At 43.4% G+C, this 22,905-nt stretch overlaps 1 protein-coding gene across 2 annotated transcripts in view; it reads right to left on the bottom strand.

Moving 5' to 3' along the window:
• RALB (v-ral simian leukemia viral oncogene homolog B) overlaps positions 1-22,905 on the bottom strand; it is a 31,810-nt gene that overhangs the window by 3,574 nt on the left and 5,331 nt on the right. Inside the window, exons 1-4 of one of the 2 annotated variants that reach the window (XM_015406995.1) lie at positions 17,696-17,797; positions 9,733-9,889; positions 4,712-4,920; positions 2,206-2,383 (exon numbers count right to left, since the gene is read on the bottom strand). In XM_015406995.1, the coding sequence (XP_015262481.1) occupies positions 2,206-2,383; positions 4,712-4,920; positions 9,733-9,846 (501 nt within the window). In that variant the 5' untranslated portion in view covers positions 9,847-9,889; positions 17,696-17,797. Of the gene's footprint in view, positions 1-2,205; positions 2,384-4,711; positions 4,921-9,732; positions 9,890-17,695; positions 17,798-22,905 lie in introns of those variants that run through there. The other variant, XM_015406994.1, reaches the window with a different exon arrangement.

The following is a 22,905-nucleotide window of genomic DNA, read 5'->3' as shown; positions in this document are numbered from 1 at the left end:
CAGCAGCCACTGAGCCATTTGCGTCAGCGATTCACCTAGACCCAGACATCCAAGGTTTGTATATGAATTATAGAATCTTGAAAATCTAAGTTTTTGCAGACAGTGTGGTACTTTATCTGACTGACCCCGTAAAAGCTTTGAAAGGAATCAACACCATCTTAAGTGTTTTTAAAAAAACTTAAGGGCAATCCAAAAAATTTTGGAAATTTACCCGATATATTTACATCTGTGGTTTTGGGTCGGCTCTGGTCCTGGGGTGGGTGGGGGGTTGCGTTATATCACTGCACCTAGCTGAAGATCACCGATGCCGATGAAAATTGTTAGTACACCATCTGAATCATTCAAAGATTACCATCAAAAGAATACCATCACTAGCACTTTAATTGTTAATTGTTGGATTGCTTTTAATGTTTAATGTTGTTGTTGTAAGTTGTTTAAATTTTGTACATGGTTTTATGGTACAGGGTACCAATTAGAGTAAGCCGCCCTGAGCCTGCTTGCGGGGAGGGCAGGGTATAAATTAAAATAATAAATAAATAAATAATGAAGAAACCTCTCAATATATTAAGCAACTTTTCCAGTTTAAATGGATTGTCAGGTACCTCTGAGACTTCAAGATTTATTCCAAGCTAACTATGGTAAATTATTACCAGATGTCCGAACGTCTGTTAAAAACTGGAAGTCACTAAACTTAATATGGGCTGAGAAATTACATCTGATGAAGTCCTTTATTCTTCCCAGATTTATGTTTTTATTTAGAATGTTATCACTATTTCTGAATCAATTTTTAAACAATGGCAAAAACTTTTAAACAATTTCATTTGGAATGACAAGAAGGCAAGGCTGAACTTTGTCACTCTATGCAAACCCCCCAAGTTGGGAGGACTAGCATACCCAAATTTATTACTATATTATCAGGCAACCCAACTAATGAACCTTTTAAGCCTTGTGCAAGGTACTCCCCCTGTGCTGCCTGTGGACACATATTGAATAGTCTTTTTGCAGGCTTGAAACAAATCTATGAATTACTGTGGAACACACCTAGGGAATATGCTATTGTGACTGGTAACAATGTGTTGGTTTTTGTGAGACGACTGTGTCAATTTGGGATAAATGGAAAAAACTATCCCCCCCCTTTCCCCCCACACTAGCTATTTAGGCCAGAGTTGGTTTGGACCAGTGCTTGACCCTGCAACTTTTGATTAATGGAGAATTGCTAAAGCATCAAAATTGAAAGATGTAACTAAGAGGGGTGTCCTTACGGACAAAAAAAGATCTGGACAAATTACGGGATAAACCTATGCACTGGTATCAATACATCCAACTAAAACATGCAGTAAATGCCCTAGCCATTTCACAAGGTCTGAAAAGAGAATTAACAGCTTATGAAACCCTTCTGAATCGAAGCTCCCTTCCTTCAAAAGGCCTTAATTTCTATTGTCTATAAAATCTTATTGACCATTAAAAAGAGCAGAGAACCCACGTATGTTCAAAAATGGAATTCAGATTCCCAGGGGACTCTCACCATGTGTCAGTGGGAGTCGATCTGGAGCTCTCATACTTTGAGATCAAAAACTTTATCAATCAGAGCTGTAAGTTTTAAATGTATGTCTAGATGGTATTTGACACCTCAGAGGGTGCACCATTTGCAGCCATTTCCCTCCCTGATATGTTGGGGGGGGGAGGAGATTGGATTTATACCCCGCCCTGCACTACCCAAAGGTGTCTCAGAGCAGCTTACAAACTCCTTTCCCTTCCCCTCCCCACAACAGGCATCCTGTGAGGTAGGTGGGGCTGAGAGAGCTCTTGACAGAAACTGTTCTTTTTCAAGGACAGCTCTTAGCAGAACTACAGTTTGCCCAAGGTCATCCAGCCAGGTGCAAGTGGAGGAGTGGGGAATCAAACCCGGTTCTCCCAGGTTAGAGTCTGTATGAATGGAAGGAAGCGTATGCTGAATTTCTCCACTAGAGTGCTACTAAACTCAAAAACCATGGCGTTAAATTTCTGGCTGGCCATGGTTACCAACCAATATTTGTAGTCACCCTCAGCCTTTCTAACCACATATCTTCTGCTACATTCTCTACATACCATAGAAAGGAACAGTTTCTTGCTACTTCCACAACTGTGGTTACCAGAATGATTCTCAGTTACCAACCACAACTGGGTAAACCACATTTGCAGAACTTTGCAGAGAAGATACCTTACCTTATCTACGTTTGCTCTGGTTTTTGCGGATGTCTCTACATATTGTACACTCCACTCCTCTGCTTTACTTCTGGCTGCTTCTACAGGCACTTGTCGGCGGTCTTCCAAATCAGATTTGTTTCCCACCACAAGCAAAGGTATTTTGTCCTCTTCAGCTTTCACACGTAAGATCTGTTCCCTAAATACAGAAGAACACAACAATAGCAGCTTCCCAGATAGCGACAATCAGATTCCATGATGCACCAAGGAATTATACAAGTAATTTTGAAACAGATGTTTTTAGAAAGGTAACCTTCAAGCAAGTACATACAGAACCTAAAAGGCAATCTATGAAAAAACCCACTGCACAAATTCATTCCCTTCACTAACTGGAAAACAGATATTTTCACCTTCCTACTGCAACACAAAGGGAGCTCAGAAAGCAACAACACAAGTAAAAAAACTACATCTAAACTTTTAATTTATGGATAACTCTACTTTTTATAAACAGATACTGTTTTATAAACAGACTAGGAGTAATGCCCGTTGTGGGAAGAAATACAACGAGATCTAGAAGGAAGCTCCAGATGAGTGTCCCGACTGTGGCTGGTGGGGCGGCAGAGGGAAGGGGAAAATGGAGGGAGGCAAGCCATGTTTCTTTCCTTCTGCTTAGCTATAAGGCAGGGCTATCTCAAGTCATTTTGCTGCCCCAAGTGGGTAGAATGGGAGGACAGCCCCATGGTAACAGATATGGTCCTGTCCACCTCTGACTTATTTTTTGAGGGGGAGGGGGGTGTTATGCAGTGGCAGCTAAGGTAGAAAAGCACCTCCTCCTGTGCCATGTTTTCTGGGATCCAAGGGTCTGGAAAGTAGTTCCATAGCTGATTCCATGGTTGCCAACTCTGGGTTGGGAAATACCTGTAGATTTGAGGGGTAGAGCCCGGGGAGGGCAGGATTTGGGGTGGGGAGCCTATGTCAATGGGCCCCCTATAGGTTATAATGGAGAATTGATCCAGGGGTATCTGGGGCTCTGTTTTTTTAGTTATTTATTTTTTATATTTATACCCCGCCCTCCCCGCAAGCGGGCTCAGGGCAGTTTACAAGGGAGCACTAGTGCTCACACATAAAAACACAGTAAAACACAGTAAAACCATTTAAATCAACAAAGAATAAAGTGCTCAGTAAGAACAGGATGGTCTCCATAGTTTGCAGGGGAATAGCAGGCTGCTCTGCTATTAAAGGTGGTATTGCCTATAGTTGGTACTAGAGATGTAAAAGTTCTGGAAATTTTGAAGCTCGGGAAAAGGCTACATTAGCATTTCTTTTGTCTTTTCTAGATTGAAAGTCATTCTGTTACTTTAGGAACATAAAATATGACTATGGACATTTTTACTTGGCATGAAATTATCACAACTAGCATATTAAAAATATAGTGTATCCAAACAATTATTTCAAACAGAATACCCACCCACATGCAAAAACAAAACTGAAACTTTTTTATTTTCTTCTGATAATCGCACCTCTTAAAGGAAGAAATGCATCTTGTTCTTGCATTGGAGGGTTCAGTTTGTAACCTAGGACTTGCTTGTCCTCAGTGCACAGAAATTAGATCAATCTGATACCATATATATATATTTTAGACATGATTTGGAAAATATTTGAACACCTTGTCTTAAAATATTTTATTCATCATGTTAAAATAAAACGTTCCATAATCATTTTTTTTTCTTTTTTCAATTTTTCGGAAAAAAACAAAAAGGCTTCAGGAAAAAAACGGAAAAAAAATTTCCCCGAATTTTTCTGTTTTTTTTCTGGGCCTTCTCTAGTTGGTACATAGTCCAACTATAGTTGGTACATAGTCCGGTGGTACCAGTGCCATGTGCTATTTTGGCAGATCTTCCATGGCCATCCTTCCATCCCATTATTAACCACATGATGGTGGTAGTGGTGGTAGTGGAGTCCCCTACGTAAAAGCCTGGCAGAAGAGCTCCGTCTTTCAGGCCCTGCAGAACTGCATGAGGTCCCGCAGGGCCCTGATTTCCTCTGGGAGCTTGTTCCACCAGGTAGGGGCTGCCACTGAAAAGGACCTGGCCCTGGTCACCGCAAGCCTTACCTCCTTGGGGCCTGGAATTGCCAGGCGATGTTGTATCCCCGATCGAAGTGCTCATGGGGGTATGTATGGGAAAAGGCAGTCCCTCAGGTAGGTCGGACCACTTAGAGACACCAAATTTGCCCCATCCTCCATTGTTTCCTATGGAACCTTGGTTGTAAGCTGAACAGAAATCCTCTGAGCTGGCCTCTGAAAAGTTGTGTGCCAGCGCCCCCTAGCACAACTTAGAGGGAACTGTGCTTATAACACCTCCAATCTCAGAATTACATATGCTTGTCAACATTTATCTACTTTGGTACTTCAGCTTAATGTATTACTAACCCTGTATTTCTTTCATTATATTTTACATTGCATGTTGTCCAGATTTAATCAAGGACCAGGATTGAGGACAGTTCATATGGTGAAGTCATTACATACCTAAACTCTGCTGTTGCTGTAAAGGATTCATGCTCAGTAATGGAAAAAACTAGAAGAAAACCTTCTCCACTACGAAAGTAGTTGTCTCGAATAGCTGCGTAATCTTCTTGTCCTGCTGTATCCAAAATATCTATCTGGACTTCTTCACCATCCAGAACTACTTTCTTTCTGTAACTATCAGCCTTTGTAGGTTCATAGTCTTCAACAAACTGAGGAATGAAAGACAAGCAATTAGCCTGGGAATATCAGCATTTTACTTTCAAAGCTTTAATTTTGTCTATATCGCTCTCTTGTGCAAGAAGCATTAACAATTCCCAAACGCCATCCAGAGAACCAAGAGCCATTATAGGTGGCAAGAAAGTAATAGGAATATGTAAGGATAGGAACAGAATATGCAGTTTTAAATGGGCAATAAGCAAGAGTGGCTACTGATAATTGGCGGGGAATCACAATTCAGCATTTCAGCTGTAATTAATTTCCTTTAAAAAAAACAACACCCTAGTTCTATTGCATTGTTTGCTGTCTGATTTTGATAGATGTAGTAACGTGCCTTGCATCTCAGTGAGAAAGTTGGCCTATAAATGAAGTATGTACACCAAAACAATGCATGTATTGTGGCTTGATGTTGGTGACCAGGGACCAGCAAGTCCCCACAGGTATCTTCCATAAATTCATTTGCATGACCTTTTACTGGTGAACTTCCCAGTAGCTATCAAGTTTCACTTCTGGATAAGATCATCTACTTCTGTGGGACACAGCAGGGCTGATGAGACAAAGGAGAAGGAGCAGTCTAAAGCAGAAGACAACATTGGAAAGAAGCAGCACCACCTGGCACTGATTCTCACCAAGACCTCTATAGAAGCCAGTGAAGCTCTACGTTGTAAAAGACAGCCCTTATATAAATATAAACAATGTATCCTTTTCTTAAATGTTCAGGAAATATTTAAATAACCCTCTGAAGTTGTATAAAGATTCTGTTCAGTTTAAGTATTTTTACAGTCAGGGCAACTAAATAATGAAGAACTTAAATAATGCATTGATTTAAATAATGCATTTCAACCAGTCTTTTCCTTGGTGATCTGAATCAATCTACCCAGCAACAAACTATGCTGGATTAAAGCTCCATTTTCAAGGAATACTCAACCCATGAATTCAGAGATCTGAAGTAGCATAAGGAATGCCACACCTATCTGTGCTGCCATAAGGCCAGTCGTGTGCCGTTTTCTGGTGCAAATAAGTCAATTGTAAGTCAATTGTAGTGTTAATTGAGCGGCATAGCAGATAGTGGGATTATTTGTGTTACAGGGGGAAAGAAGTGGGTTACAACAACAGCATTAACAGATCAACTGGTTAGCTTGCTGTCGGTGGTCTGGTGCTCTGGCGTAGACTGGCCGTTGCAGCGATGCCACTACAGCAGATTCCGGTGCTCTGTGGGAAGTGAAAGAGTAGCGGTGGGCCCAGGCGGAATGATAAAGGGAGGAATCCAAGAAACAAGAGGGCTCGGTGTTCTTCCAGCCTGCATCCCATCCCGAAGGATGTCGGCAGTGGGGCTAGGATTAGTAATCCCCCTCCGTCACTGGTGTTGTGCAACACCAGGTCTATCAACAACAAGACAGCAGTCCTTCGGGACTTCGTCATAGAACACCAAGCTGACCTGGCGTGCATGACCGAGACCTGGGTGCGGGAGGGGGAGACCGTAGCGCTCTCCCGGCTTGCCCCACCAGGGTTTTCGGTCCTACACCAATCACGGACTAGGGGACGGGGGGGAGGAGTGGCAATGTTCGTACAGGAGGCTTAGTCCTTCAGGGCGCTCCCTGCATTGGAGATTGCGGGTTTAGAGTGTGTCGGCCTGTTGCTGGAGGCCGAGGAGAGTGTGGCAATCTGGTTGGTGTACCGGCTGCCTAACACACCGGCCAGTTGCCTGCCGTCCCTGCTGGAGGCCGTATCAGGCTGGGCATTGGAGCACCCCAGGTTATTAGTCTTGGGTGACTTCAACGTCCATGCCAATGGCGCAGCCTCCAGCCGGGCTACGGACCTAGTGACGTCCATGGCGGCGCTGGGACTCACCCAATGTGTATCGGTCCCTACGCACCAGGCGGGGCACACGCTCGATTTAATCTTCATGATGGGGATTACAGTGGTCGGACCCAGGCGGGGCACACGCTCGAGCAGATGCAGTGCCATGGTCGGACCACTATGCCCTGAAGGCACGTGTGAACGTTCCGCCCTGACCCTGTATGGGCGGCGAGTGGATTTTAGCTCGCTCGCGGAGCCAAATGGACCCGGTGCGGCTTCAACTGACCCTGCGGGAACCGATGCCCCCTGGCGGTTTGTTGGATGAGCTTGTGGACGACTGGCATAGTCGACTCTCCACAGCCATCAACGTGATCGCTCCCCGGCACCTTCGCTCTAAGCTAGAACCCTGGTATACCCAGGGGTTGCGGCTGATGAAGCAAGAATTAAGACGGTTAGAGAGACGGTGGCGCCGAGCCACTATCCCCGAGCTCGTGACGAGGCTACAAGAGCATCTTATAGGACGTTTATGAGATCCTATGAGATGGCAGTCAAGGCTGCGAAGAAGGATTTCTACGCAGCCAGGGTTGCATCCGCTAGCTCTTGCCCAGCCCAATTATTTAGAACAATTTGGTCTCTGATGGCTCTGCCTCAGGGCAGGCAAAATGATAGGGAATTGGATATTGGCTGCGAGGCTTTTGCGAGCTATTTTGCAGATAAAGTCTTGTTGCTCCGCCACGACCTCCCCACCACAGTTGAAACAGTTAGTGAACTCGAGGCCCCTTGCGCGTCTTCGGGTCCAGGTTTAGAATGCTTCGGCCAGTTCAGCCTGGAGGAAGTAGACAGATTACTCGTATCTGTACGCCCAACCACATGCGACTTTGATCCATGCCCCTCCTGGCTCATTAAGGCGGGCCACGAAGGGTTTCGAGGTGCCTTGAGGGAGATTGTCAACAAGTCCCTCTCGGAGGGGCAGTTCCCCGAGACACTCAAGGAAGCGATGGTCCACCCTCTCTTGAAAAAACCAACTCTGGACCCGGCCGAATTGGCCAACTATTGGCCAACCGCGGTGGCAGTTCAGCTACAGGGTTACCTGGATGACGCTTCTGTCCTTGACCCTTTCCAGTCCGGTTTTCGCCCGAGGCATGGGACAGAGACAGTACTGGTTGCCCTGACTGATGACCTCCGTAGACATCTGGATCGAGGCGGTGCGGCGGCGCTGTTGCTGTTAGATCTGTCGGCCGCATTTGATACGGTTGACCACCAGCTGCTGGCTCACCGCCTCGCCGACGTGGGGATTAGGGGGCTTGCCCTTCAATGGCTTGCCTCATTTCTCCAAGGCTGTGGACAGAGGGTAGTGCTAGGGGAACGGCAGTCTCGGAGGCACCCGCTTGAGTTTGGGGTGCCTCAGGGGGCTGTTCTTTCCCCGATGCTGTTTAACATATACATGCACCCCCTTGCCCAGATTGTCCGGAGGTACGGGCTGGGGTGTCATCAATACGCAGATGACACCCAGCTCTATTTGATGTTGGGCGGCCGGTCAGACTCCGACCCAGAAGATCTGCACCGGGCTTTACAAGCTGTGGCTGGGTGGCTCAGGCTGAGCAGGCTGAAGTTAAACCCGGCGAAGACAGAGGTCCTGTGCTTGAGTCGGACCGGACCGGGGCTAGGGCTTCCACTCCCGACCTTCGATGGGGCACCGTTGGTGCCAGCTTCGGAGGTTAGGAGTTTGGCCCAGGTGGCCTTTTATCATCTTCGGCTGATACGGCAGTTGGTTCCTTTCCTTGACCACAGTGACCTACTACAGTGATCCATGCGACGGTCACCTCGAGGCTAGACTACTGTAACGATCTCTACATGGGGCTGCCTCTGTCGCAAATCCGGAAGCTACAGCTGGTGCAGAATGCTGCGGCCAGGTTGTTGGTGGGCGTCCCGGGCTGGGAGCACACCCGACCTGTGCTAAAAGCGCTGCACTGGCTGCCTATAGCATACCAGGTTCGCTTCAAAGTGCTGGTGCTTACCTTTAAAGCCCTACATGGCCTGGGTCCGACTTACCTGAGGGACCGCATTTCCCCATACATTCCCCAAAGGGCACTTCGGTCGGGGTCACAACACCAGCTGGTGACCCCGGGCCCTAAGGAGGCCAAGCTTGTGGCAACAAGAGCCAGGTCTTTTTCAGTGGCAGCTTCTACCTGGTGGAACGAGCTCCCGGAGGAGATCAGGGCCCTGCGGGACCTTGTGCAGTTCCGCAGGGCCTGCAAGACGGAGCTCTTCCATCAGGCTTATGAGTAGGAGCCGCCACAGCCACTTACACCACCGCTCTTTGTAAAGGGAGACCACCGGGGGGGGCAACATCTTTGCATCACCCCAGCCTCCCCCCCCCCGTTACACAAGATGTTAGAAGTTATATGTGCATCCTCAGAACTGATTTTAAGCTGTTTTAAGTTGTTTTAATTCTGTATTCTGTATCATGTGATTTGTATACTGAACGCACTCGGTGCCTTATGTAAGCCGCCCTGAGCCCGCTCGTGGGGAGGGCGGGGTATAAATGTCATAAAATAAATAAATAAAATAAATTTTAAAGGAGAATGGATTGCCAATGGCAGTTTCTCTGTTTATGCTGGGTTGCCATGGGATCGCAGGCAATACACAACTTTGTGGGAAAGCTGCATGTGATTTACTGCCAATTTTGCATTTATTTAGCACTTGGGATATCTGCTTCATCTGGAGGATTAGGAATTTAACATCTGCATCTGAGCCATGATAGTTAATTACCTGGTTCTCAGTATAAACTGGGCTAGCAGTTCCATTACTATTTTCTAGAAAAGAAATTCAGTACGGAAGAACAAAACTGAATTGTTTCTTGAAACATTCATATATTTAGTTGTTGCACAAAAGGGAGTAAATATGCAGTAAAAAAAATTACTACAGACCCATCCTTGAGCAATTCTACAATAACTGAGAAAGTACACATAAAGTAAGGTGGGTGAGTATGGAAAACCTCTTACCTCATCATACATAAATTGAAGCGTAAGGGCCGACTTGCCCACACCACCACTACCAACCATGATTACTTTGTGGAGGGCCAAAGAGCTCTGGTTTTTCGTCTTGCTAGCAGCCATCTTTCTGCACAACTGTCAAGTTTCACCAGGGCAGACCAAAGAGCTACAAGCCAAGAAACAGAAGTTGCATTTCACTAAATAAATCAAGTGCCTTCAGACTGAACAGACTGGCAACAAAGGAAGAGAGGAGACTGGATTTATACCCCACCGTTCACTACCCAAAGGAGTCTCAGAGCAGCTTACACACTCCTTTCCCTTCCCCTCCCCACAACAGACACCCTGTGAGGTAGGTGGGGCTGAGAGAGCTCTTGACAGAAACTGATCTTTTTCAAGAACAGCTCTAATCAGAACTACGGCTTGCCCAAGGTCATCCAGCCAGGTGCAAGTGGAGGACTGGGGAATCAAACCCGGTTCTCCCAGATTAGAGTTAGAATAGATTTATACCCTACCCTTCACTACCCAAAGGAGTCTCAGAGCAGCTTACACACTCCTTTCCCTTCCCCTCCCCACAACAGACACCCTGTGAGGTAGGTGGGGCTGAGAGAGCTCTTGACAGGAACTGCTCTTTTTCAAGAACAGCTCTAATCAGAACTACGGCTTGCCCAAGGTCATCCAGCCAGGTGCAAGTGGAGGAGTAGGGAATCAAACCCGGTTCCCCCAGATTAGAGTCTGCGCACTTAACCACTACACCAAACTGGCAATAAGCCTTAGAATAAAAGCATGAAAGCACTAAGAAAAAGACCCAAGGAAAAAAAGTTGCACTCTTTCTACTTCTTCCTGGAATCCTGTTATTCAAGAAAGGAGGAATAAACAGGCCTTAAGAAGGCAGAAATTTAGAGTTCAGGAGTCTGAATTCTAGCCTGTGTCAAACTGCATCAGTGTACACACAGACACACACACATTCAAATTTTAGGCACAAAAGGATTAAGCTTCTGCCCACCCAACTCATAAAAACAGGGCCAATGACTCACAGGAGACAGTGAGGCAATTGAAAAGCTTGAAGCATCCTATTATAGTAACTGCAGCTGGAGCTATTCAAGAAGATGGGTAATTTAACCCTGCTGTGCAGGCTGTGCGTTTTCTATACAAGCCAGATACTTCTAAAGCTATTCTTAAATCTGCCCACATTGTAGGATACCTGTTATGTCTCAGTAAAACCAGGCTGTTGTAGGGTCAGGCTTCCCCTGTGTGAATTATACATGACTATGAGTCTCCAAATCCCCTTCAACACTGGAGTAACAACATACTTTTGAGTCCTGTGAATTTCAACTACTGATTAAGGAGAATTTCAGTGGGAGCACAGTTCTGAATGAACAGGAGCTTCCTTGAGGCACATCTTTTTGCCTAGAATGCAAAATGCCTAGAAGCAGCTGCCTTGCAGAACCCTGTTCACTACGTGGGTAAATGCAATTATGTAAACACTACCAGAGGAAAGTTACAGTATTTCAGCACAGCATTAAATTTATCCTCCTCATACCTCTTGAGAAGCTGAGGAACAGCTTACAATATTAACCCAAGAGTGGTCCAAATTAGAGACGAAAAACCAACCACACTTTATATACCTTATTTTAATGCAAAACAACTAAGATGTTGAAATTACTACATTCAGCTAAACACTTATAACGTCATTTCAAACACTGAAAGTCTCAGCTTTTAAGAGCCAACAGAAATTTGTCTCTGTTTTAAATTTAACCACATGCCTTCAAAAGCTAGAAAGTCATTCAAGTACTTTCTGAAAACCTGCTTAAAAATTCAATTAAAACAGTTGGCCAAGCTAGCGTGATCTTTCCACTCATCTGATTTGCCATACAGCTGGCATTCACTAGACTCCCCCAGTTACTATGCAGCTGAAATCAGCTGTTCATTTGGTCTATACAAATACAAACAGAACTTCAAGTACCCAACTCCTATAATTGGTTTAAATTTTGCCTTGAGATATTTGTCTGAACAGCAATAATAGTGAATTATTTATACTTTTGTAGCATGTGTATGGGAAAAAAGATTCTTCGATTATGAAATCACAAATATTTTAAGTTAGTTGCACCCCAACTATAGAAACCAAGTTTACCCTGTAATACATCCAGATGTTGTCCATAAATGCCTACTTTTAAAATGTTATTTAATCTGGTGGAGTGGGGGACAAGGAATGAAAGCTACAGAATTTATTGCTGTGACCACCTATCTTGATTGCCAAGCTGAGACAGCATCCTCTTCATATGGATGTTCTCTGTACATTAGAGTGTTCAGAATCAAGAGAAAAACAGACCTTTGGGCATTTACCCTGAAGGGTTCCTCTACTCTGAGGAAAGGAGAACATCTTTGGGTACTTCCCACCATCCAATCGTGGAGGCAGGAACTAAATTCTTCCTCTTCCTGTCTGGCATGTGGTACACCCTCTCTCTTCAGTTCAGGTGACTTCACGAAGCAGTAGAACACAAACTTCCTAATAACATCAATAAACTCAAAAAGTAACAGTGACAAACTTTAACTGCAACAGGCAACAACAAAGGATGCAGACAGGAAAGAAAAGTGCAGCAGCAGCAGCAGCAGGACGAAGACCTAGGGAGGGCAAGATGTCCTCATAAGAACATATGAGAAGCCAATGCTGGATCAGGCCAATGGCCCATCCAGTCCAACATTCTGTCACACAGTGGCCAAAAATACCAGGTGCCATCAGGAGGTCCATCAGTGGGGCCAGGACACTCCTTTCCTCAGAGGAGGAAGACCCTTCATGGTAAGTGTCCAAAGGTCCATTCTCCCTCTGAGGCAGAGGACACCATTGGGCTTCCAACTCCCAAAGCAGCGCTTAAGACTTGGGTGGGTTGTCATCATCTAAGACAACACACTGCAACACTCTTCTTCCAAAGGCAACATCTGCTGATGCATACAGCTTCAACTGTCGTGTCGCACAAAGGTAGAGAGCAATGACCAAATTGCCACCTTACAAACTACTTCTACTGATGCATTTCTGAGAAAGGCTGCATTGATGGCTGCACTCTTAAGTGTGCTGTTATCTCCTAAGGAATATCAAGGCCAAGAGATCTGTATGCTTCCAACAATGCAGGAGTTAATAGCCAAGCTTACGGCCTCTGAAGACATTTTTCTTCCCAAGTTAGGACCAACAAAGTATTATTCCAAGTAGAAGATTTCCTGTGCATGCACACTTCTTTAGGGAGGTTCTTCTGACAAGCCCTGCTCTGCTGTTTACTTTCAGATTTGTTGTTGTTCAGTCGCACAGTCGAGTCCGACTCTTCGCGACCCCATGGACCAGATCCTGCCAGGCCTTCCTGTCTTCCGCCGTCCTCTGAAGTTGGCTTAATTTCATGTTCGTTGCATCTATGACACTGTCTAACCATCTCATCCTTTGCCATCCCCGTCTTCTTTGACCTTCAATCTTTCCCAGCATCAGGGTCTTCTCCAGTGAGTGCTCCTTTCTCATTGGGGGGCCAAAGTATTTGAGCTTCAGTTTCATTATCTGGCCTTCCAGAGAACATTCAGGGTTGATTTCTTTTAGGATTGACTGATTTGATCTCCTTGCAGTCCAAGGGACTCTCAAGAGTCTTCTCCAGCACCATAGTTCAAAAGAATCTATTCTTCGGCGCTCGGCCTTCCTTATACTCCAACTCTTGCAGCCATACATGACTATGTATGCAGACTTTTGTTGGCAGGGTGATGTCTCTACTTTTTATCATGCTGTTTAGGATACCAAATAACAATAGCTGCCCTTGGTAATGAGAGAAGAAACGTAGGTCTCAATTCAGCCAGGAAGATGCATTGAGCTTCATTATCAATCTCCCTTTGAAATGCCTTTGTAAGAGAACTGCTACTCTTAGATCAGCAACTGAATGTCCTGGAAGGTTAAAATGTCCCCCCACTGTTTTTTTGAATGTTGTGGTTTCTTATTGCTGTAGAAAGAGTAAGAGTCCAGCAGCACCTTAAAGACTAACAAAATTTGTGGCGGGGGATGAGCTTTCATAAGTCACTGCTCACTTCTTCAGACTTGTGTCCATTTATTCTTTGCATCCTTCTGGACAGAATCCTTTTGGACCAAACTGAGACCTAGGTTTCCTGTCTCATTACCAATGATGATATCTCCATGCCTACTACCCCTCTGCATATCACACCTAATCCAATCAAGCCTATTGCCATTCGGCATCTGAAACCACCTTTGTAAAGTTTGTATCTCCAGTACCTCGTGTTACATTTAATGGCACACATGGTCCAGCCCAGTAAACTGACAGTTATGTCAGATCTGGCCCTTGTAACAAATGAGTTCAACTCCTCTGATTTGGAGTGTGTCCTAACTTCTCCCTGGGATGCTTCTGATCCGGACAGAAAGATGGTAAACATATTTCCTGTGCTTTGTGGAATCTGAAATAGACTTTTGGCAGGAAAGTGGAGTCAGTGCGTGGTTGACCAAGAATCAGGGGTCATTTTGTAGAAAAAGAGCTAGGGGAACTCATTAGCATAACTCATTAGCATATGCCACACCCCCTGACATCATAAGGCCCGGCGGTGGACCTGCAAGGCCGGCGGGAGTGCGAGGAAGCCCCGCCAAGGCCTTCCCTGGCCCCAGGCAGGCAGGGGTAGGGAGAGGCGGGGAGGAAGCAACTTACCCTCCCTCTTCTCCTGCCTCCTCCTGGCTGAATGAGGGCCGGAAGCAGGGCGGCCGGAAGCAGGGGGTGTGGCTTTGTGTGCCCCCCCACACCTCACCCGGGGGAACTGCGTTCCCCCGCGATCCCCCCCGAAATGACCTCTGACCAAGATAAACTGTATACAGCAGATAACATGCTCCCTCGACGCCCCATCCTAAATCTCCACTATGCACCTGGTAATAAACCCACCATGTAGTTTTAGGCTGCTGTGAGTGCCTCAGCCGCCCTGAGCCTGCCTCGGCAGGGAGGGAGGGATAAAAATCAAATAAATAAATAAATAAAGATCCAACAGGAGACACAACAGTTCCTGTAAAAGGAATAACAGACAGGTTGACTCGAACAGCTTCCAAGATTTACATTGTGTTTGCATGCAACATTTTACAAATCATGCTTTTCCAGACTAGTTCGGGAGCATCCTTAAATGCTTACATTTAACCAAATGGATCCTGAACTAAATGCTTTATCAGATATGTGGAAGCGAAAGGAGTAACATGCCCAACACCGTTTATAGCATGTAAGGCAAAAAAGCCAGTTTCTTCCGGGGAAAAGTAAAAATTTACATTTGAAATTCTTAAGCATCCCAGAAAAACTTGCTTTCAGAACAAAATGTCTAGAAGTTGTCATGAAAACACAACTGTTACAGAAATGCTCCTTAACATCTGAAAGCATTGCTTAGGCATAGCAGTTCAAACTCAAATTCAAGTTATGAAATACAACTTTATGTTTTATTTACTGAAAATGTGAACTGATGTGCAATTTTTATCAGATACTGGAGGAAAGCAATAACTTGAAGCCAATTCAGATGTCTCCATTTGATCTTACTGTTTTTGTTAACCATCTAGCGTTTAAGGAAGGTGGGACAAATATCCTAAAATAAATAAATCCAAACAATATGTAGATGGCGAAATCTTACTCTTTGGCTACTGATCCAGAGTACGATTTCAATAGAAGACCAAAAGGAGGAAGACCTTTTTTCCCTCCAGATCAGCTGTTTTATTTCCTCTCTCAGCTGATGTTAGCTAATCAGAGAGCAAGCAGAGCAGCCAATCACATAAGCTTTTCTCTCCATGGAAGACTAACTCATTAACTCCCTGAGTCTCTGACACAAGCAGCATTTTTAAAAGCCTGCTTTTTTGTGCAATCCATCACAGCAGCCGCCTAGTTAATGACTGGAGAAACTGCCATAGTTACAAGATCTCCACCAGCTTCCAGATCACTTCCAGTTTTGTTTTTTTACCTATAAATTCTTATTTGACTTGGAAGTAGGACAACTCCCACAGGAACCTACCAGGCCTTACAGTTCTCCTGGGTCACTGCATCAGGTATCCCATCATCCAAGGTTAAGTGGATGGTAAACATTTATCTTGTTTCCTATGATCTAGACATTACAGACCAGTAATTTTATCATCTGGGTGACAAGGTAAACACATGCTGGACATGTAGCTGTTTTTAAACCCCTATATTTAACCTAGCAGGTTACTTTAAGACTCCTAATGTTATATCATCTTTCAGGTGTCAGGAAGGATTTATCTGAATATCTAATGAGAGTTTTGATATTTATTACCTCTGGTTCCTAGTTATTTTGCTTTCTAGTTTTAACTGTAACATGTTTTGCCTTGCAGTTTTAATTCATTGTTAGCCACCATAACAGTTTTTAAAAGAAAGGCAGGAAACTTTAAAAAAAAAAGTAACTACATTTTTATTACAGGGAGTGTTAACCTTCTTGCAGAAAAAGGATCAGAATTTTAAATAAGGACAGGTACTATCCATAAAGAATGAAATATGCACTATCAAAAGTTCACCTAGTACATAGTCCTATACATAGAAACTGTATTGCCTTTAATGGAACTTGAAATAATGGTGGCTGTACAGATTAATCATTCAAAAGTATATTAATTCAAGCAAATCATTTCAAGGCAGGCCATAAAGCTTGGGTCAGGCAGTAAGCACTGAACTAGTGACAGTATTTATATTATGATTTGCTGCCTAACTTTGTGTGGGCAGCACTTCAGCTACTGAAGTGATTATCTTTTGTTGTTCAGTACACCAAGATGAATTAGGTAGCTATTTTTGCATCTCTCTTCATCACTTAGCCTCGTATAGGCCAGAACATTCAGAAAGGGTAAAGTACAATAAAGAAACTGATAAATTATTTTCAGTCGAACAAGCCCAGTTAATTCTATCTGTGCAAGTATGTCTCAATATTTTAATCTCTGTTACCTTTCAGTAATGGGACCCAGATTGTAAACCACTTGTGCTTTTAGATACCCAGAATCCAGATGTAGTTTATATAGAAAAAAATCCTTTATTTTAAAGTTTACAAGTTAAAAGCATCGATACCTCTACCCCCACCCTGTCCCCACACTGACTTCACTCAAGGATTTTTAATTTAAAGCAATTAGATGAAAATGTTGAGAAACGGTGCAAGGATACCTGCATCTTCCTACATTAAAAAGCCTACACACAAAACGTTGTTGCCATGGCTACATGATATTCTGTCTTCTCTTAGGACCACATTATTCACCGTGTAACTGAAGAAACATTCTAGCTTTTTTGTGGGCATGAATAATTAAGCCTGAACAGTAATTAGACCTAGATTTGGGGAAATACATGTTCAGTGCCCATTAGTTATTCTGAATCAGAGAACTGGCCATCTCACTGAAGACAAAGGACTGGTTTATATCAGGCCACCATCAAAACTGTGGAGCCCTAAACTTGAGGCATCGAACAACCATAAAGAATTGCAAAGTGACAATCCAGATTCATATTCATGTAATATTTTGAGAGTCCATTCTTTTTCAAAGTTCTCTTCAACCTGTTTTGTACACACAACATTGACTGGCCAACGTGTTGAACTAGTGTGCGGTAGGGTAGCATCGCTATGCATTTCAAGTAATCCATCATGTCAACTAGTTTTAAAAAAGTAATGCAAATCTACCAGATCAAGAAAAAAATGCCTACTACAAGGAATATGTGAATGCCCAGCAATTTGAGTTTCAGACTATATTCATAAAACAATCACCACCAAATTCTTTTGACCAGGCATGTTCCTTCCTATTACATACCATTTTAATGTCCTCTTATGGCAAACTATTTATGGCAAGCTATTTCTCAACCAGAGTAGAATATTCAGACCAACATTCAGTATTAAATTTTGCAAAAATCCATATGAATATAACAGACAACATTTAAAGTTTCTTCAGAGCATGATGTGTAGATCCAGATTGACAATAATATCATGCCAGTTCTATTACCTTTAATTAAAATGAATATTGCCATCATTCATCCATTCTTGGGAAGGCAGTTCTAATATCTTGGACATCTCTCCAAACAGAAAAGTAGCTTGAAGGGCAGAAATCTGGATCCCAAAATTTATCATTTAAAAATATTCTGGGAATGGAAAAATTAAAGGTTTGGCAAAAGTTGAAATATAGTCAATTAAATTCTGAATTGGATTTATCTTGTTTCCTATGATCTAGACATTACAGACCAGTAATTTTATCATCTGGGTGACAAGGTAAACACATGCTGGACATGTAGCTGTTTTTAAACCCCTATATTTAACCTAGCAGGTTACTTTAAGACTCCTAATGTTATATCAACTTGGCAGCTTTATTATTTCATATATATTCGGTGGACATCTCCAGAAATTGGCTGCCTGGAGATGGCAACTTTAAATAAATAGGTTTATAGGGTTGCTGCAACTTTAAAACTCAATAGGATAGTACCAACGTATTCAATGTGGATTTATAAAATAGAAACAGTAGGTTAGTTACTCTGAGGCATGTTTGGTCCAACCTTTGTAGGTGCTTTCTAAAGCTTAGGAGACCTGGCCCATATGTAAGTAGATTATGTAGTGGTCCATATTTTCTGCTTTGCAAATCATATGATTAATTCTAAGTAGACATTCTCTTTTATAGAGAAACTGAATAATGTTTACCTGTTAAGAATGAGACTTCCTGTAGTGGGTAAGACTGCATGAGACTTTATAAAATAAGTGTTTGATGTTGATAAAAATAAATAAGTGTTTAATGCGGATAAAAATGGTTGCAATAAAATGTTTGTACTTTGTGAAATATTATGTGGTTAAAATGGCTAAAAATGTTTGTATCTTATAAGCATGATTGTATTTTGTATTTTATATTCTTATAGCTTTTAGCTCCTGAGGAAGGACCTGAAGTCCGAAACACTGATCAATACCTAGGAAAAGTGTTGGACATCTATTCCAGACTTTGTTTCCCTCTGAGAGATTCCTGTTCTGGACTTTGTTCTTCCCCTTGGGGAAATTGTGGACTTTGGTATTTTCCTATGATGGATTACATGTGTTGAATTACTTATTGTGTTGAAGTCTCTTTTTGTAAGCTCTTGTGTGGATTTTTACATGGCAATGGACAGAACTGTAGCCGTGAAGCAGTGCTCTTATACTGGATTGAAGGCATGTGTCCTAGCCAAGGGGAACCTTGTACTTAAACAGTGTGCCAAGCCAGATGTGGATCCATGGACTACAAGATGTCTCTCGCTCCTGCACCTCTGCAGCTACGCCTGCGTCAGAAGGCAGACCAGCAGCCCTGATCCCTAAACACACAGAGCCTGCAGCAGATCCTAGAAGGGAGCCATGCTCTGCAAACCCACCAGGAGATTCCTGTACAGACGTCATGAAGGGCTCCCTTTTCCACCGTGCAAGCATTCCCCCCCTCACATAGGGTTACCAAGTACCTACCGTGAATCAGCAGGGGACACATAGTTCTTGGCGGGAACATTCCCGTGGGGAAAACACACATGCTGCACTATACTTTCGCCCAGACGTGACATAGGCACAAGGGTGCAAAGAGGCAGCTGCCTAGCAGCAACATAGGAATTAATGGGGGGAACACATTTCCCCCCTTTTTGACCCACTTAGGGGTCGAATTTCTAAAAATCCCTTCTTAGCGAGCACCTACGCCACAGTAGGGGCTCTCTCCCCAAATTTGGTGGCTCTAGGTCCAGCGGTTTGGCCTGGGCGTAGATTTTACAGTGAAGGGACTTTCTTTTACATATATAAGATAGATGTGTGAGAATCTCTCAGTAAAGAAACCACTGCTTTAGAAATCTAGCCTCAGTGTCTATTTCTGGACTCTGGGAAATCTTAACTCCCATATACATAGGTTATTGGTCCCATAGTTAATGCCTATTGCTATTTAATATTCATAATTCCCCACATTTATTAAGAAAGAAGGCAATTTGTCTCACAATGAGGGGAGGGAAGAGCTGAAATATAAGCCATCACCCCAGCAGAGTACGCAGACCTCAATATTATGCAAAAGTGAAGGTAGTTCATTTATAGAAAAAAGCACAACCTCTATTATAAAAATACTAATTCTTCTATAGCAGTACAAAAGAGCAAGAGTTCAGTAGTACCTTAAAGACTAACAAAATTTGTGGCAGAGTATGAGCTTTCGTGAGTCACAAAAGCTCATATCATGCCACAAATTTTGTTGGTCTTTAAGGTGCTACTGGACTCTTGTTTTTTTCTGCTGCTACAGACAGACTAACATGACTACCCATCTTCTATATCACCCCCACTACAGAATGCAAGACAGCAGTTCTATGCACAAGGTAAAGCTAAAGGTTCCCTTGCTCGAAACCCAGTCGAATCTTGACTCTAGGGTTGCGGTGCTCATCTCCGTTTCAAAGTTGAAGAGCCAGCGCTGTCCGAAGACGTTTCAAAGTTGAAAAGCGTTCACGGAACGCTGTTACCTTCCCACCGAAGTGGTACCTATATATCTACTTGCAATTTCTTGCTTTCGAACTGCTAGGTCGGCAGGAGCTGGAACTAGAGACGGGAGCTCACTCCGTCATGCGGCACCCGGGTCTCGAACTGCTGAACTACTGACCTTCCACAGCCTACAGTTCAGCATCTTAACCACTTGAGCCACTGCAGCTCTATGCACAAACAGGTATATAAATCCTACTGAATTTCACAAACTGATTTCTTAGCCAGTATACATAGGAGGACACAGCAAGCATAATAACTTTACAGCAGATCTGCCATATCTATATCTTACTCCCATCTCAGTACAAATCTTTGAACACTTATGTCATCTGTGTAGGCCTCTGGAGATTCCTGCAGGACTGGGCCTAGTGAGGTCTAAGAGACCTGCCTGGGAGTGGGAAGCAGACAGCCTACAATCCCCACAAGGCTTTGTGCCAGCTGTAACCAATGGGGGTCGAGGAATTCTCTGAGATTATTTATATACTTGGTGGTCGGTTAAACTGTGTTCTTTTCCTCTCTGCGGTCTTTGTCTCTCACAGAGCTAAACTGAGGAGACTGGTCTGGGAGAAAGATCCCTCACTGGAGACAGTGAGTACAGGCAGAAGCCTGGCATAAGACAGCTGTAGGACTTGAGTAGTAACAGTTAAGGAGTAATAGGTAGCTGTGTTAACTTTGTGTTTCTTTTGGCCTTTCAACACGTATGCATTTTAAAGCACCTTGTCTTGTCTTGTCTTTCCCCTGCCCAGTACTGTAATAATAAACCCTTTTTGTTTAAGTGTTTCTCTGCCTGGTCATCACGCTTATGTTTCTCGGCTACAAAGGGGCAATTTGAAGGGGCTTGGGAAGGTAAGTCCAGGGTGGCGGCGGCAGAAGGTGGCAACCTGCTGGGGTCATGACAACTTAGCATAAAAGAACTTACCTGCACTACTTTACTCAACCTCAGAATCTCCTATGGGCCCCCTTAGGCCATCCTCAGTGTTCGTATACCAGGGATTTATCCTGGATGGGTATTGTGCTAGTGTTTCAATACTGTATTTTGGCCACTTTGCACATACAGCTGCCTAGCCTTGCTGCAGGTATGCCACACTACATAGGTAAGTTCTGCCAGCATCATCACATTTAAATCAGGCCAAACTATAGTTTATTCAAAAACCTGAGCCTGAAATATCTATCGCTTCCCATTCTGAACTTTAACCATGAGCGTCATAAAGGGCAAAATATGTAAGCCTCTATCACCTGAAACTTGCTTTTCAACTCTATTGCAAGCAAGCACATTTCCAAACATTCATCAGCATTTTTCACTTAAAGCACAAAGATTGAAGAATCCAAGCCAAAAGCAAGAAGCTAGAGTAGTCAGAGACTGTTTTGTAGAAAGCCCTCCCACCATGCTACAGGAGCAATGTACTTAGAAGCCTTTCAGTCTGCAGATCAAGCATCTAAAGCTAGTGTCTATACTGTTAAATTTACAAACATTTTCCAGCAACAAGGCCTAAAAATGTCATTTAGAATCCAGTCAAATGTATTAGCAATGCTAACTTCACTAATTTCATTACCTTTAGCTCCAAGAGCTACAGCACCTTAAATTGCCAGTATCAATATCTGAAAACACTTATTTCAATTTCCCAGTATTTCCTTTAGAAGAAATTCTTTTTCTCTGAATTTTTCACACTTCTACATTTCAGCTTAATTCTACTTTTTTACCTGCTTTTACCAATCTGGATTGAAGCCTTAAATGGGGACTTGGAAAGAATTCAGATTCTTGCGGAAAATTCTTGGACTTCCCTCTTGGGTTCCCTATGCAGCTTTATGCTTAGAAACCAATCAAAGGCTTCTATCGGCCAGATCATGGCTGATAACAACTCAGTTCTTGCTTAAACTTCATTTCCATGCTAAGGCTAAAAGTATTATTACTCACATGTTAACTGAGTCCCATCTCTCTCCATGGCTTAGATATGTAGAGGAGAAACTCTCTACAATGGGAATATCCCCAGATTATTTAGCCCCTTTTCAGATAAACAAGCCTATGCTATTATTAAACAAGGATTTCTTGACATCGAAAGGCAAGAACTTAGGGAACGTGCAGCCAGCAGAAGGTTCCTAAGCAGGTTGGGGACTTTTGACATGGGCTCTACTGCGAAGTATCTGTCAAGTTTAACAGCCCCACATCATCACAAGGCATACATGCTGCACGCTTTAATGTTCTGCCATCAGAGGTGCTTTTAGGGAGGTACCACCAGATACCATATGTAGACAGACTTTGCCCTTGCTCTCTAAAAGATATAGGAATCCACTACACACACCATACTTCATTGCCTCCTCTATAGGGATATCCGATCTCGTTTTATTACTCCATTTCTAGAAGATAAGAGCTGGCACTCTGATGACTCAATTGTTCACTTTCTTCTGTTTAATTCTAATTGTGAAATAATGGAAGCTGTTGCAAAAATTTTATATTATGCAATCAGAAGATGAGGCTTAAATAGCCAAGTGTAAGTGACTGATGCATTTTAGTATTTTCCCGTATTTCCATGATGTTTTGTGTTTTCATGCCAATAAAGGTTCTGTGTGTGAGAGAGAGCTCTCACTGGAACATGCACTGATTGGGTGCTGGGAACCAACAACTCATTCCCAAGAACTGTAACTGGCTGAGTGGCACCTGGAGGGCGGAACCCTAACAGAGTCATCATAACTATTTCTCGTACAAAATGTAAC

This window comes from Gekko japonicus, unplaced genomic scaffold (genome assembly GCF_001447785.1).
Source record: "Gekko japonicus isolate JY-2015 unplaced genomic scaffold, Gekko_japonicus_V1.1 scaffold1847, whole genome shotgun sequence".
Classification (NCBI taxonomy): domain Eukaryota; kingdom Metazoa; phylum Chordata; class Lepidosauria; order Squamata; family Gekkonidae; genus Gekko; species Gekko japonicus.
Note: the sequence above shows the minus strand (reverse complement) of the source record. Positions and strands in the feature narration are given on the sequence as shown.